Here is a 13,729-nt window from a genome sequence, read left to right as displayed (position 1 = left end):
TTTCAGGGGCACTCATTAATTTTCCAGGGCCACCGTTCAGGGCTAAGACCACACAAAGGTCCTCCCTGGCACAGAAAGGAAGCCAGACGTGGTAAAGCATGGAAGGGGTTGAGAGAGAGATATGTAGTCACATACCCTATGTCCTTTTGCTGCCGCTAACATACACACATGCTGCCCACCTGCCTTCGCCCACCACAGAGAAGGGATGAGAAACACAAAGCAAGTTCTTCAAGAGGAGCTGCCCTGGAACCTGTTGCTCTTTGGCTTCGTCCTGTGTTGCAAAGCACACTTGCATATGTGCCTAGTTACGCAGGCTGGAGAGGAGACGCTGATGTGGATTTAATGGAGACAAGTCAATAAAACCAGAAAAGGGAAGGAGAAAATGCCAAATGGAACAGACCAAAGAATGAGCGGCTCCAGCTTTTAGAGGGTCGTGCTTGCAAAGCCTAGGTCTCAATTCAAGATACTTATCTCTCCCGGGGAAGGGCTAATGAAATCCATGCGTAGACAGGATCACACTTTCCAATCAGAGAGCCAGTTCTCTTCTGTGTGTCTCCATGACGTCTCTGGGACTGAGCTGTGCAAGCTAAGAAAAAACCCGTGCACAGTGTTTGCAGAAGTCCTCCACTTCAAACCTTGCTCTCAGTCATTTCTTTCAGGGCAATTTCTAAGCAGCTGTGCAGAATTCACAGCTCCCTCCAGCTTCTTTTTCCCCCTTGATGATTTCAAGTTAGTGACAAAGGGGAAAAAGCATTAACACTAGGCTACGTCTACACTACAGAGCCTATGCCGGCATAGCCCCCTAATGTAGACACAGCATACATTGACAGTTTTCCTGCCCGCATAGGAACACCACCTCTCCAAACAACATCTACACTCTTCTGTTAGCATAGCTGCGTCTACACTGGGGGATTTGCTGCCATAGCTATATTGGTGACGGGGTGTGGTTTTTTCACACCCCCGACTGACATAGCTATACTGGTTTAGGTATTAAGCATAGACCGAGCCCAAGTGTCTGGAAGATAATGGGGCAGATCTCAGAGATGAGACCCAGTCAAAATCTGAGGGCCAAACGACACCCCACCATCACCAAACTACAGGGAACTTGGGCTGCAGATCAGGACTGTGACGCTTGTCTCTGCTTCGGCAATGGCCAGACCAAACCCCATTATCTCAACACCTTCAGACTTCCCAGGGGTTCGTAGCTTCCAGAAGAACTGCGTAGCTCAGGTCCATCTCTCATCAATAGTTACATTTGCCTAAGTGAGCCAAGGAAGGGGCGGGGCAGTGAATTATAGAGCAAGAGCGTGGTGATGTCCGTCGACGTGTTTCCGCCGGGGCAATAGAACTACGCTAATTTACACCAGTGAAGATCTGGCCCATAAAGTAGGCTTGATTAATAGGAGACAGGAGGAATTTTAGACATTTGCAGGACGTTATAATGCAGGGGTCTCAGATCTGTTTGACCAGCTTCAGAATCAGATTGGTTTCTTGAATCTCATGATACTGACAGCCTGAGGTTTCAGTTCACAGGGACGCGTACAAACCTTTTCCTCCACCTGGGCTTGCATCCCTGGAGGTTTACCTTGAATTCCAGGAGAACAGGAAGCATGGTTTTGTGGTTAAGGCACTGGAATGAGACTCAGGTGATGAGAATTCAGTTCTCGGCTCTGCTACCGACTCTTCTGTGTGTCCTGGGGTAGGGCACTGAATCACTCTGTGCCTCAGGTCCCCTTCTGGTAAAGGGGGAGAGCACTGGTGCCCAGACTCGATGTTTTCATCCCAACGTCACAAAACCCGAAATCATTAGGGACTTTCCAAAAAATTAGGCCACTAACTACGTGGGGTGGTGTAAACTCAGAACCCAGAGGAAACAAACAGGCAGCCACATATGGCCAAAGGCAGAATGAAGGTGCCTAGGCCAGATTGTGTTTGATACTCCCTACCCTTAACTCCATCCCATTCCGAGCGATTTAACACTGAAAATCACTGTGGACAATCACTTCCTCCTGGTGCTGTCATGGGCCTCCCTTGATGACAGACAGAGCAAGGAGAGGACAGAGGGAGGCGAAAAGAAAGCAAGAGGAGGAAAGAAGAGCTGCTCAAAAAATGGGATAACATTTTCACAAAACAGCCTCCCTTCTTATTGTCATCAAAATTCAAAGTTTCAGTGAAAAATTCTGTCGATGGTTCAAAACCTGCAAATATTTGACCAGCTCGAGAGGAGAGTTTAGTTATCAGCCCCTTAGGTACGATGGTAACAAACTCTATAGGAAAATCTAGGCAGAGCCAGATAGATAGATAGATAGATAGAGGATGTGTGCGGAGATAGATAGATAGATGGGTGTGTATGGAGATAGATAGATAGATTAGATTAGATAGAGGGGGTGTGTATGGAGATAGATAGATAGATTAGATAGAGGGTGTGTGTATGGAGATAGATAGATAGATTAGATAGAGGGGGTGTGTGGAGATAGATAGATAGATGATAGAATGGGACTTAGGCCAGGTCTACACTAAAAGGCTATGTTGACCCAGCTATGTCACACCGGGGTGTGAAAAGTCCACCCCCCATTGCAACATAGTTAAGCCTATCTAACCCCCAGTGTAGAGAGCGCTAGGGCGATGGAGGAATTCTTCCGCTGACCTAGGTACTGCCTCTTGGAGAGGTGGATTAACTACAGCGAAAGGCGCAGGTAACGTCTACCCTGAAGCGCTCCAAAGGCGCAACGGCTGCTCTGCAGCTGTGATGCTGTACTATTTCACATGCAGACAAGCCCCTAGGCTCATTAGCCATTTAGGTGCTTTTGAGCAAACGTCCCACCGTCCCCAGGTGGGAACCCACCCCAGCGATTCCTTTCTCTCCCTCTGCCTGGGGCCCGGATCCAGCAGCCCCTCGTGAAAGTGCTTTCGCACTGACGGTGCACGGATGCTCTTTAGCTGAGCACAAGCCACAGTAAAAGTGGCAAAACGAACTTTATCACCTGCTAAAGGCAAGCAAAGTGAGTCCATTCGAGGACACATTGGAGTCAGCTGTCAGGCCAGGCTGTTGGGAGGGGCAGCTCTTCTCCTGCAGCCAGACCAGAGAGGGGAATGACTCAGTTTCTCCTTGCCTCTTAAAGGGGGACTATATATCAGCCTCTGCAAAGGAGCATTGTCCTCCCAAAGCTATTTTTTGCAAGCAAGACTCAATAGCATCCTTGTTTGCAGCCCTGCTGGGTCACCTATCCCAGAGGCTGCTGCCCACATGCCACCCTCCGACATCACAGTCATTCTGAGGGCGGCAAAGGGGGGACAAACCAGCTGATGAGGGGATGGTTAATCACAAGATCGGGGAGGCCTGGCACAAAGGGATTCGTAGAGAACAAATGGCAGTGCCCCATGTCCAGCATCTCTGTCTCAGCACGACCCCAGTGCGCACACTCTGCCCTACCAAACCCTGCGCCACCAGGCCAGCAGCAAAGCCCATGTCTCCTGTCTCCCAGTTCAGGATCATGCTGCCTTTCAAACTTATGGGAACCTTTTGACTATCCAAAGACTGGATTATGTCCTTTCTGGATTGACCGGGGTTGTTGCCTTGCACACAAGAGTTTGCCAGAAGCTGGGAATGGGCGACAGGTGATGATGATCACTTATCATATAATCATAGAATCATAGAATATCAGGGTTGGAAGGGACATCAGGAGGTCATCTAGTCCAACCCTCTGCTCAAAGCAGGACCAATCCCCAACTAAATCACCCCAGCCAGGGCTTTGTCAAGCCGGGCCTTAAAAACTTCTAAGGAAGGAGATTCCACCACCTCCCTAGGTAACGCGTTCCAGTGCTTCCCCACCCTAAAATAGTTTTTCCTGATGATGACCTGTTCTGTTCATTCCCTCTGGGGCACTGGCCACTGTCAGAAGACAGGATCCCGGGCTAGATGGACCTTTGATCTGACCCAGTAGGGCTGTTCTTATGTTCTTAAGGGCCGTTGATTGAAAAGACAACAGTGCTAAGCACAAATAAGGCTGCAGGTCGGGCCCCCACCCCCAGTTAACCAACCCCTCTGCTTGGCTGCAAGTTTCAGGAGGCCTTTGACTAATTAGATTCCAGTGCATCGCTCTGACAAAGAGAACTGCGCACCGCTCATGGTTTGAGCCTCTGGTGAGGTAGCAGGTCACAGACTGAGCACCTCCATCTGGCTGACAAGCACCCTCGCTGCAGGATGTGCACCCTGGGCACCGTTGCTGCAAACTGAACACAGACAACGGGAGTCCCTTACAATAAAGAAGAGAAGGAGCCGACAAACCTGCTGAATGCAAAGGCGGCTGCTTCCGCAAGCAGTGCCTTTCCCTCGGGTTAACAGACCGGAGGCTCCAGCCTTTCATTCCACAGTTCCTGACAGAAAGTGCCTCAACCCATCCATCTGATCAGACCCTCCTCGAGCTTGCAAAGGGAGCTCTCGATTGTCACATCTGTTCTAGATGACTGGAGCGCTTTTCTAGACTGGCAGATGTTTCCCAGGAAAGCTTTCTGTACACTGTAAAGCCTGTCCATTGTAAACTCTTTTTCTAGACTTTGGGAGGGAGAGGCTGTCTTGTTTAGTCCCTCTTAATTGTTATGACTATTACTCATATTACCAGCGCACCAAGGAGCCCTAGTCATGAGCTAGGCACTGTACAAACACAACAAAGACAGTCCCTACCCCGGAAAGCTGACAATCTAAGACAAGAGGCAACAGGTGGCTGCAGACAGGTGGGAGACGACAAGGGAACAGTGAGACAGGACGGGTCAGCACGGTAGGTCGTGGGCTCTGCACACCAGCAGTCTGGTGGGGGTTAGACAGCGAGTGTTGGGCAATGGGAGGTCCATGCACAGGGCAGTGGTCTCGTGGTAGGAGGTTAAAAGTCTGCTGCAATAATCTTAAAATAGCAATTCAATGCATTAAGATTCCACCAAATGCAATGGTCTCCTGAGCACCTGGGTAAAGCAGGTGTGCTGTTTAACGAGGTGTTAATTGGGCAGTGCTGGGGGAGGGGACACAGAACAAGGAGGTACAGAGAATGGGGGTTGGGGATTTTGCTGATGGAAAGGTGGAGGCCTGAAATAAAGAGCGAGCTGGATTTTTATGTCTCCGTGCCACGGGGGGATGCCCAGAAGGCAAGATGTCCGGATGCATCTGCTCCTGAACCACTCCTTGCTCTCAGGTGCTGAAGGCTTTTGCCAGCAAGTGATCTCGGGGCGGTAGGTCTGCAGCACTGCAAGGTGTGTGTGTGGGGAGGGGGAGGGGCGTGTCTATTTGTGTGATATGGGAGGGCTAGATCCTCCGAACCCCATGTGTGGTTGGAGCGCGAAGGGGGGCCAGACAGCTTGTGCAGCGCTAGCTGGGTGGGACGCTGCCTTAGCATACAGCCACCGCTCCAATAATTCACAGCTGTGAACTCCAGGCAGGCCATAGATGTAGTCACTCACATGAGAGTGTTTTCTCCCCGCCCCCTCCTGCCATCTGGCAGCAGTTAGCTGCCTGAAATAGAAAGCGAGTGGAAAAGAGACGCTGATCCAAGCCAGGCCCCTTCTCCGGGGACAGCACACGTGCGACTTGCCTGCGCTCAGCTCCCACGCCCAGCCGCCGCTGCGGACACTCACCGTGCACCTTGACTTTCAGGTGGCGCTCGCACTTGGACTTGGCTTTTACCAGCAGGAAGATCTGCTCCTCTTTGGTGATGACATCGTCAGCATCCACCTGCAGGAAGACAGAGGCACACGGTCCGTCAGCGGCCAGAGACGGAGCAGCGAGCTAGAATAGGCTGCCCCGGGGACTGTCGCTCTGCGCATCCCTGGTGCCCCTCACCACAGCCTCCCAAAGGGATCTGCTCTCAGAGGCCCTGTTACACTCCCCTCACTGCTCTGATTGTGAGTCAGGCCGCTGTGGAGAGGGAAGAGGCTTTTCCCCGCTGTGAGCAAGTGTTCGGAGTCCTGCGTCCTTGCCCCCATCTTCTCCAGCTGGCTGGGCACGCAGAGGGAGCAAGCTGCTCCACCAAAAGAGGTGAAGTAATTTACTTCCTCCCCGGAGCAAGACTGCAAGGCCAGAAGGGACCATCAGGATGATGTGGCCTGGCCTCCTGCAATAACGCAGTCCACAGCATTGCACCCCTAACTGTGGTGTGAGCAACAGCGTCTCATTTAGAGAGTCAGCCAGGCCCATCTGCAAGCCATGGCCAGTCCATCACTTCCCACCTCCCCACCCCCCAAGAGGTGAGCTGGGGAGGAGCCAAGCTGCAATCCCTGCTCTGCTCCGCTAGGCATCCGTCTTTAGTCAGAGCAGCTTGGACAGTTAGGGGGTTTTTGTCTGTGTAGACAGACCTGAGGTAGCTTTGATCTAGCTCGCTCTGGTAACAATAGAGTGGACATTCTAGTAGTGAGCAGAGATGGCCAATGCTGTTAACTAATATTGTGCTGTGCGGGTCAATATCTGTGCGAGGAGCTGAGAGGTAAAGAGCAAAGAACCCCTCTTTAGCTTCATTTACGGAGTCCACCAGGGATCTGCACAGATGAAAGACATGGAATCACAGAAACGTAAAGCTGGAAGGGACTTCGAGAGGGCTTCTACTCTATCTCCCTGCACTGAGGCAGGACGAAGTAAACCTAGACCATCCCTGAGCCATCCTGTGTCCAACCTGTTCTTACAAACGTCCGGTGACAGGGATTCCACAACCTCTTAGGTGGCCCATTCCAGCACCAAGCATCTTAGCTTCCGCAGTGGGCCTCTCCTTCCGCCAGCAATCTAGCACATATGCCAAACCCTGCAGCTTTGTGCCCGCCGGACCGTCCCCAGAGGTTAAGCTGACGTGGTGCGGTTCTGTCCATCTCATTTCATCTCAACCGATGTCGACAGGATCAGCTTGACAAACACTTCTCCCTCCCAGCCCATGGGCTTGTCGGCTGCAGGATTACAAGTGCCGGGCTAGATTTCTTTTTCATAGGACATCAGGGTGAATTTGCCTAATTGAGTTTAAATGCTTGCCAGCCAGGGGGAATGGAGTCTTCCTAATACTGGGGCGGGGGGACAAAAGGCCCTGCCCCCTCTGTGGCCCTGCCCCTTCTCTTTCTCCAGAGCCCCCACCAAGCCAGAAGCTGAAGCCAGGCCGGGGAGCTCGGGCCCGCCACCTGCCTGGCGGGGAGGGAGGGCGAGAGCAGTCCCCAGCCCATATCCCCACCCCCCCGGGGCCTCCACCTGCCCGGGGTGGGTGGCCTGGGGGTTAGGGACACGGGCTGGGGACTGCTTTTGCCCCCAGCCCCCTCAGCAGGTGGAGGGTCCGCAGCTCCCCACAGCTGTCTGGGCTCCCTGGGCCACTCATACCCAGGCCGGGCTTCAGCTTCTGGGGGCAGGGCCTTGGGGGGAAGAGGAGGGGCAGGGGGCCGGGCCCATGGCAAAAAATGAGAGAGCCTTGGCCCCCCTGTTCCGACACCCCTGTTACCAGTCCATTCCTTTTCCCTGAGGATCCTGACCTGCAGCAGCCGTGCAGCGTTCAGAGCTTGAGATTTCCCCAGCAGCGGAAAGGAAGAGGAGGTGGAAGTAACGCAAGTGAGCTTACGGAAGGTCTCAGCTGGTGAAGCGGGCGAGGATTCTACGGCCCGAGGATCTGCATTCACCCGCACGTGGCACAGCGTGCAAAGCGGGGAGCTGCTGTTCCATCACATACATCCTATCCAGGGATGGGGAGGGGGTAGTGGGAGGATCAGTGAATTAGAGACAAGTCAGCTAAGGGGGGATTTTCTAGGAGCTGAAGGGGCATCTGTGCGTTTAAGAGGCTGGTCATTGGCTTAGGACTTGAGAGGTCTGGGTTCAAGTCCCTCCCCTGCCACAGACTACCTGCGAGACCTTGGGCAAGTCCCTTAGCCTCTCTGTGCCTCTGTACAATGGGGATAATAACACAGCCCTGCCTCACATGGGAGCTGTGAGTGTAAGTACATTAAAGCTTGTGAGATGCTGAGATCCTGCAGTAACAGGGCCTGTGTAAGTGCCTTGGATAGACTAGGCTGCTTTGAAAATCCCATCTTAAACAGCACGGGGCAGAGGACCCACAGTTGAGCAGTTCTGATCCCATCCAGCAGAGGAACACCAGCCCGTCCACCATGTCTGCTCTACAGTCTATTAGACTCCTATCCCAGCCACCTACGACATCCTGGTTCCTCACCGGTCCCTAGATATAGTTATTCTTACATCATAATTAGAGTCCCCATTGATCCATTCTGAGATGCCATGTGCAACTGTCTCGAGATCTTGCAGAGAGACCACGGAGAGCTACACACACACAGAAAGGGAGGGATTTCTAGGGCAGGACACCAAAGTCTGCAGCACGGAGGGAGGAAGCTAGAGGAAGCTATTAAAAAAAATCCCATTGAGTAATACTTAAATACAGGAACACAGATAAATATAACACCAGGGAACAGCTGAGCTGGGATTCCAGCCTTCCAACCCCTCCCACTCCCCCATGCTTCAAAATACCAATGGAGTTAAAAATATAGAGGGCTCCTGCCCCTTTAAATCCCACAACCTGCCCCCATTCATGCTGTGCTATTCCAACTTCCTCAGGCAGGCCCTGGGCCACATGGCACCTGCCTCAATCAACATCCCATCCAAAATCCAAGAACAAACATTGACAGCCGGCTGCCGGGCTGCCAGCCCCTACCCCCGAAGTCCGGAGGGCTCAGGAAACCGAGCTTGTAAACTTTGCACACGGGAGGCTGGGTTCCTCCTACATGTGCCAGCTGCAAAGCCTGACCCAGCCCAGCCTGCAGCATCCTGGCTACCCGGAGTAGCCCCTTCCCTTTGGGCCCTGTTGCCAGAGTCCCCTTGGGGCAGAGCGGAGCTGTGGTTCGAATCCGGGGAGCAGTCTGCACCCGGCTTCCTACCCCAACGCTCATTTTCATGGGAGCAAAACCAAAGATTTGTCTTCCTGCCATTCAGCCAGGCTCCCTTATCCTCTGCCCGCACGTGCATCCCCCAGAAGCGCTGCCCCCTGCTGGAGACAGCGTGGAAGCCTTCCCGCTTGGGATGAGGGGGGTGAACAAGCCCCATTAGAACTGCAGGGGGCAGGAGAGGTGCGGGACCTGGAGAGGCACAAGCAAGCAGGAGATCAGGATGGGGATGTGTCATGGAATCTTTCAGGGGGGCTGTGTAAATGCAAAGCAAGCCACAGCCCGTGCCCCAAAAGCTTCCAGCCTAAGGCTACGTCTGCACAGCAGCTGGGAAGGGTGATTCCTGGTCCGGACAGACGTACAAGCATTAGCTCAAGCAGAGCTGGCATCTAAAAAGTGCAGGGTCGGGGGGAGCCGCTTGGGCTAGCTGCCTGTATACCTTTGGCCTTGGGTGAGTCCCTTTCCCTGGCTGGGAATTTTTCAGCAAACTGTTTTCCCATGGGATTCATCAAAACCAAAACCGTGCACGGGAAAGGGTCGGTTTGGAGGAATTTCCCAACTTGAAAACGTGAGGGAGGAAGGGGGGGGGGAAGTTCTGCCATTGTCAAAACACCTCATTTTGACGTCTTCTAAACGAAAAGTCCCCGTTTCCCCGTCTGAAATGACTTTTCGTTCAGAAGTCTGAGCTAAAGATAGAAACAAATCTTTAAAAAAAAATAAATAAAAAATGGTTGAAATAGAAATGAATTGTTTCAAAATGACCAAATGAAACATTTCGCCTGATCCGAACTGAAAAAAAAAAAATTCCGTTTGTTGGCTCCTGAACAGTTTTGAGATTTTGACATTTTTGTCCTGATTAGGGATGGGAAAATCCTTCAAAATCTCAAATATTTTCCCAGGATGGCAAAACCTCGTTGTCTATTCAGACAAGCGGGGAGTGCCTCTTGTTACGTGTTTGTACAGCACCGAGCACCGTGGGGCCCAGATCTCAGTTGTGGTATCAGGCCCTACTGCAATCTAAATAGTAAAGCACGCACAGGCTTTTAGACACATCGGTTTGGAAGCTGAGCGTGAGCCACAGTCTGGCCATACATAATGTATGACACAGAATCTTCCCTTTCAATAGAGCATTTCCATCAGATTCAGGATGATGGAGGATGGTAGGAGAGAATAAACATAAATACATAAATAGATGTTTATCCCATATGCAAGGACGGGAGAAAAGCAGAAAGGTCATGAACTGCCAGGGGCCTCAACATGTAGATCAAATGTACCCCGTGTAGTTCTTTAATTCTACAGTGATGGGACAGACAAGGCAAGCGAGACCAGATTAGAGAGGATAACATCCATAATAAAATCCTTCCTCAAAAGTGGCAGAGGCTATCAAAACAGCCTTAACGTGAATGCAAAGTAAAGGCATCTCTTTCCAGGCAGTTGGCTAGTCTGCATCTAAAGCGTCGTTACCTGGGAAACATAATCACCCTGGGTCAGGTACTGCTCTCAGTTACACCTGGGTAAGCCCAAAGTGACTCCAGCGAAACTGGTGGCATTACACCAGAATCTGGCCCTGTATGTTTGAAATTCTCTGTACCCGTTCCTAGTGTCCCTTTAGCTGATGATTTAAATGGGGTGGGAGACACACAAATCTAATTTGCTTCTCGCTGCTTAAGAGGGTTGCTTATTTATTTATTGTCTTCTCTCTGATTAGTATTATTTGTTGTATTTAGTGTCTTAGAGGCCCCATTCGAGATCAGCATCCCGCTGTGCTGGGCACTGCATGTATCATAGCAAGACACAGTCCTTGCCTAGAAGAACTCACAGTCTAAATAGACAAGACATAAACATGAAACTCTATTATCCCCCTTTCGCAGAAGGGGAACTAAGGTACAGAACAGTTAAGTGACTCGCCCACAGTCACACAGGAAGCCTGCAGCAGAGCTGGGAACTGAATGCAGATTTTCTACATCCCAGCCCCAGTCTTGCCAACCCCAAGCTTTCAAAAATCATGCATCAGGCCCCGCAAAATCATGAGATTGCTTCAAAAATTGAGATTTAAAAAAAAGACATTGGGCATTTATTTGATATGCCTTTGGGGGTTGATCCCATAGGGTGTACCAAGGTCACATTTTTCAGCTTTTCTCCACTACCACAAAAGCTAGAAACATACTTTTTTCCCCAGAATGACAGCTGAGATTCTCAGGGAATCACGTGACTCCAGAAGCTGGGGCTTTAAAGCAAACACCAACTATTGTGAAACACCTAGTAAAAATACAAGCGTTGACCACACTGCGGTCCAGTGCCTCACCACAAAACCATCCATGCCTTCCATTTGGATCGTGAAACTAAATTGCTGACTTTCTCCTGCTATTTGGTTGTCACTTTCACTTCCTGGTTCTCTTGTACTTGGACAACATGCTTTCAGCATGACAGCAGAAGATGGAAATAAAGAACCAGACCTGTTTTCATTGCAATCCGATCAAATCTATGGCAACATACGTATGCAGTCACCGTGGGTTTAGTGAGACCTCCTTTATGATGAGCATTCCTAAATTCTGGTCCAAAAATATTTGAGAATGGCCCTGCTAATGAGATTAGTAGCCAGTAGGCCAAAATTTTCAAATCGGAGTGCCCCTAAAGTTAGACACCTACATAAAATTAATAGACTATTTAGGTTCATTGACTATAAAGCCAGAAGGAACCATAGTGATCACCTAGTTGGACTTCCCGTATAGCACAGGACATAAGACTTCCCCAAATTAATTCCTGTTTGAACTGGAGCCGATCTTTTCGATCCAATCTTGATTTTCAGAAGTGCTGCGGTTTGGGCCATAAGGATTCTTACTAAAGTCTGCAAAGGGGCCACTGGTCTGGAGCGGCCTCCGTTCTGGCTGCCCAATTTGAGACCCCTGAGGCCTGATTTTCAGAGGGGCTGAGCAATCCCAGCCTCACCTGAGGTCGATGGGAGCTGCAGGGGATCAGCCCGGGCCCCTCCAAGCAACAGGCCCAAGGAGTGTCACTCTTGGCACCCAAACCTGTTGGGCTTTGGGCCACTTTGGGCGCCCCTCCCAAATCCTGCTGGCATGATCTGTGCCTCAGTTCCCCATCTGTAAAACAGGGGGCAGGGTGGGGGGATTCTGGGATGGTTCTTTTGGCCCAGCAAAGACCTACCGCTAGAGAGAGAAGCAATTGTTACCAAAATGCAAACGGCTCGACCAGCCGCAAGCCAGTGCAGTACAGCAGTGCAGGAGGTGCATGGCCTTCTCCCCATCTCTTGGCCGAGGTACATGGGCATTGAGTTTAACTGACGACTAACAGCCAGTCACACACAGGGCATTTCCTGTGGGTAGCACTGAGCCAAACGCAGAGTCACATTCGATCACGAACATGCTGCTGCAACCACAGCTCCATATTGGCCCATGCCAGGACCGAACTGGGCACCTCTAGGGCTAAAAGCAAAAGGCCTTCCAGGTTGAGCTCAGTTTGTGACAAACTCTCATACTCTATGGAGCGGGCACAGATGGGGAGGCCCAACACACAAAGCCGTCAGATACACTGGGACAGCCATATACACGCAGTAGTACCCAGCTCTTTTCATCAGCAGATTTCAACATGCTTTTACAACCAAGGTCAATACCACGATCTTCTTTTTACAACAGGGAAACTGAGGCACAAAGCAGGTCCAAGGTTACCCAACGGGTCAGAGCTAGGCATAGAACCCAAGCTCAGTGGTTTGAGCATTGGCCTGCTAAACCCAGGGTTGTGAGTTCAATCCTTGAAGGGGCCAATTAGGGTTCTGGGGAAAAAATTGGGGCTTGGTCCTGCTTTGAACTGGGGGTTGGACTAGATGACCTCCTGAGGTCCCTTCCAATCCTGATATTCTATGATTAAATTCTATGATTAAGTTCCTGAGTCACAAGTTAGTGCACTATCAGCTAGGCCACATTGCCTCCTGCTGCAGTGGCTACATTCATCCGATCACAGATGACCCTCCTTTTCATGCACCTGCATCTAGATCAGGGATGGGCAAACTACGGCCCGGGGGCCGCATCCGGCCCTCCAGACGTTTTAATCCGGCCCTCAAGCGCCTTCTGGAGAGCTGGGTCTGGGGCTTGCCCTGCTCCGTGAGGCTCCCGGAAGCAGTGGCATGTCCCCCCTCTGGTTCCTCTGCATAGGGGCAGTCAGGGGGCTCCACACACTGCCTCCGCCCCAAGCACCACTGCCGCAGCTCCCATTGGCAGGGAACCACGGCCAATAGGAGTTGCAGGGGTGGCACCTGCGGATGGGGCAGCACGCAGAGCTGCCTGGCTGAGCCTCCATGTAGGAGACGGAGGGAGGACATGCCGCTGCTTCTGGAAGCTGCTGGAGGTAAGAGCCGCCTGGAGCCTGCACCCCTCACCCTCTCCCATGTCCCCACCCCCTGCCCCAGCCCTGATCCCCCTCCCGCCCTCCGAACCCCTCGGTCCCAGCGCAGAGCACCCTCCTGCACCCCCAACCCCGCATCCCCAGCCCCAGCCCAGAGCCTGCACCCCCAGCTGGAACCCTCACCTCCCCCCCAGTTTTGTGAGCGTTCATGGCCCGCCATACAATTTCCATACCCAGATGTGGCCCTCAGGCCAAAAAGTTTGCCCACCCCCGATCTAGATTCTGCTCTTCAGCACTTGCTATTTTTCACCTACAGTTGTGCCTCAGGGCTTCAAAGGAAAGTCGGGGCCGGGGGAGGGAGGGGACATGGATCAGCGTTCACGTCGCACTCCCCATCAGCACCTGGCCCGGGCCGGGGAAGCTAATGATCCAACCAGTGAACCAGATTTGGGGATGAATCCTGGTC

At 51.8% G+C, this 13,729-nt stretch overlaps 1 protein-coding gene across 3 annotated transcripts in view; it reads right to left on the bottom strand.

Annotated features, from left to right (window-relative positions):
- Positions 1 to 13,729, bottom strand: part of PTH1R (parathyroid hormone 1 receptor) — a 187,810-nt gene that overhangs the window by 83,594 nt on the left and 90,487 nt on the right. For all 3 annotated transcript variants that reach the window (XM_073334849.2, XM_073334850.2, XM_073334851.2), the window contains one exon: positions 5,626 to 5,722. In XM_073334849.2, the coding sequence (XP_073190950.1) occupies positions 5,626 to 5,722 (97 nt within the window). The remainder of the gene's footprint in view (positions 1 to 5,625; positions 5,723 to 13,729) is intronic.

Source organism: Lepidochelys kempii, chromosome 2 (genome assembly GCF_965140285.1).
Source record: "Lepidochelys kempii isolate rLepKem1 chromosome 2, rLepKem1.hap1, whole genome shotgun sequence".
In the NCBI taxonomy this organism is placed as follows: domain Eukaryota; kingdom Metazoa; phylum Chordata; order Testudines; family Cheloniidae; genus Lepidochelys; species Lepidochelys kempii.
This window is presented reverse-complemented; position numbering and strand designations above follow the sequence as displayed.